The sequence below is a fragment of the Glycine soja genome, chromosome 14 (genome assembly GCF_004193775.1).
Source record: "Glycine soja cultivar W05 chromosome 14, ASM419377v2, whole genome shotgun sequence".
In the NCBI taxonomy this organism is placed as follows: Eukaryota; Viridiplantae; Streptophyta; class Magnoliopsida; order Fabales; family Fabaceae; genus Glycine; species Glycine soja.
In genome coordinates this window covers 38046750-38048758 of record NC_041015.1, presented here as the reverse complement: position 1 = coordinate 38048758, position 2009 = coordinate 38046750, and the positions used below count along the sequence as shown (strand labels likewise).

The 2009-nt window shown below is 39.9% G+C and overlaps 1 protein-coding gene across 1 annotated transcript; it reads right to left on the bottom strand.

Annotated features, from left to right (window-relative positions):
• Positions 1–1187: 1187 nt before the first annotated feature.
• Positions 1188–1802, bottom strand: LOC114384046. The gene is made up of 2 exons (XM_028343729.1): positions 1706–1802; positions 1188–1591 (listed from the first exon to the last, which is right to left on the bottom strand). The coding sequence occupies exons 1-2, from the start codon at positions 1800–1802 to the stop codon at positions 1188–1190; spliced, it is 501 nt and encodes a 166-aa protein (XP_028199530.1).
• Positions 1803–2009: the final 207 nt, after the last annotated feature.

Here is a 2009-nt window from a genome sequence, read left to right as displayed (position 1 = left end):
AAGTCGTCCATAAACACTTTGATACATTTCTCCACCATGTCAGGAAATATTGCCATCATGCATCTCTGAAAAGTTGCAGGAGCGTTGCAAAGACAGAAGGGCATTCGTCTATAAGCAAACACACCAAAAGGACGGGTGAATGTTGTCTTTTCTTAATCATTTGGGTCCATAGCAATCTGATTGTATCCAGAGTATCCATCTAAAAAGAAATAAAATGATTGTCCAGCCAACCTTTCAAGCATTTGATCCATGAATGGAAGTGGGTAATGATCCTTTATGGTAGCATCATTTAATTTTCTATAATCGATACACATCCTCCACCTAGTGACCGTTATGCCTCCTTTTTTTGGAACCACCTGTACAAGGCTAACCCATGCACTGTCTGAAATAGGATAAATGAGACCTACTTCTAGCAGTTTAAGTACTTCCTTTCACACTTTTTCCTTCAAAACTGGATTCAATCTTCTTTGCGGTTGTCTTACAGGCTTATAATCAACTTCCATGTTGATCTTTTGCATGCAGTAAGAAGGGATGATTCCTTTGAGATCAGAAATGTCTGCCTTATGTTTCTTCAGAACTTCCACTAGCTAAGAATGCTCCTCCTTTCTTAAAGAATTGCTGATGATCACTAGACTTGCTTCATTTTTTCCCAAGAACACATACTTCAAATGCTCTGGAAGAGTTTTTAACTCCACTTTGGCCTTTTCTGCCGGAATGTCCTTCTTCAATTCTTCAAATACAACTTTTTCAAAAGGATTTTCTTCTAAACCCTCAAATTCTTCCAAACAGTTCTGCAATTCTTTTTCTTCCTCCATTGTCATACACTCCATAGTATTAGTCAGTGCTTTTTCCAGTGAGGATTGTAGCACCATGGCTCTAGCTACCATGTCTACCTTATGTTCAACCTTTTCTACCTAAAAATAGACCTTGTGGTCACTTGGATGCTTCATGGCTTCAAACAAATTGAATGTAACCTTCTGGTCATCCACACTCATTTGAAGATTACCTTTCCCCATATCAACCACACAGTTGGCTATCAACATGAACGAATGGCCTAAAATCAGCGGGATTTTAGAGTCCTCTTCAATATCCATTATCACAAAATCTGTAGGGAAAGTAAATTGATGCATTTTTACCAACACATCTTCCACTATGCCATATGGCCTTGTAATTGAGCGATCCGCCAGCTAAAATGTCATTCTTGTTGGCATGATTTCCAGCTCTCCAATCCTTCTGCACATGGATAGAGGCATCAAATTAATGCTAGCCCCTAAGTCAATAAGGGCTTTTCCAACTGACACAGCACCAATTAAGCAAGGGATTGTGACACTCCCTGGATCCTTGTATTTTGGAGGAAGTATCCTCTGAATAACAGCACTACAATTTCCCTCCACCAGAATATTACCGTTGTGCATATATTTGCCCTTCTTGGTCAGCAGATCTTTAAGAAATTTGGAGTAGAGTGGCATCTGGTGCAAGGCTTCTCCAAATGGGATAGTTATCTCCAATTTCTTGAAGATATCAAGGAAACGAGCAAAGTGTCGTTCCTTGTCCTTCCTAGATGGCACCAAGGGATATGGTGCTTCCTTCCCTATACATGGAACAACCTCCTTCTTCTTTTCCCTTGCCAACTCACTTCGAGTCTTTTTCTCTTCCTCATTTTCTCTTTTTTCATTTTTCTCATTCTTTTCTTCTTCCTCTTCACTTATTTTTTTCTCCCTCATCTGATCTTCCTCCTTTTCTTTTTCTCCCTCAGCTTCTAACTCCTTTTCCCCACTAGTCCTACTTTCATCTTCCACCATGGTCTCCCTCTTGCTTCTAGTCATGACAACCTTACATTCTTCTTTGGGATTTTTCTCTGTATTAGCTCCAAAAGCTCCAGAAGAATTCTCAGCTATTTGCCTAGCTAGCTATCCCACTTGAATCTCCAAGTTCTTGATAGCTGACTCAGTGCTCTTATGGTTAGACATTGAAACTTGCATGAACTGAGCCAAAGTCTCTTCCAGCTT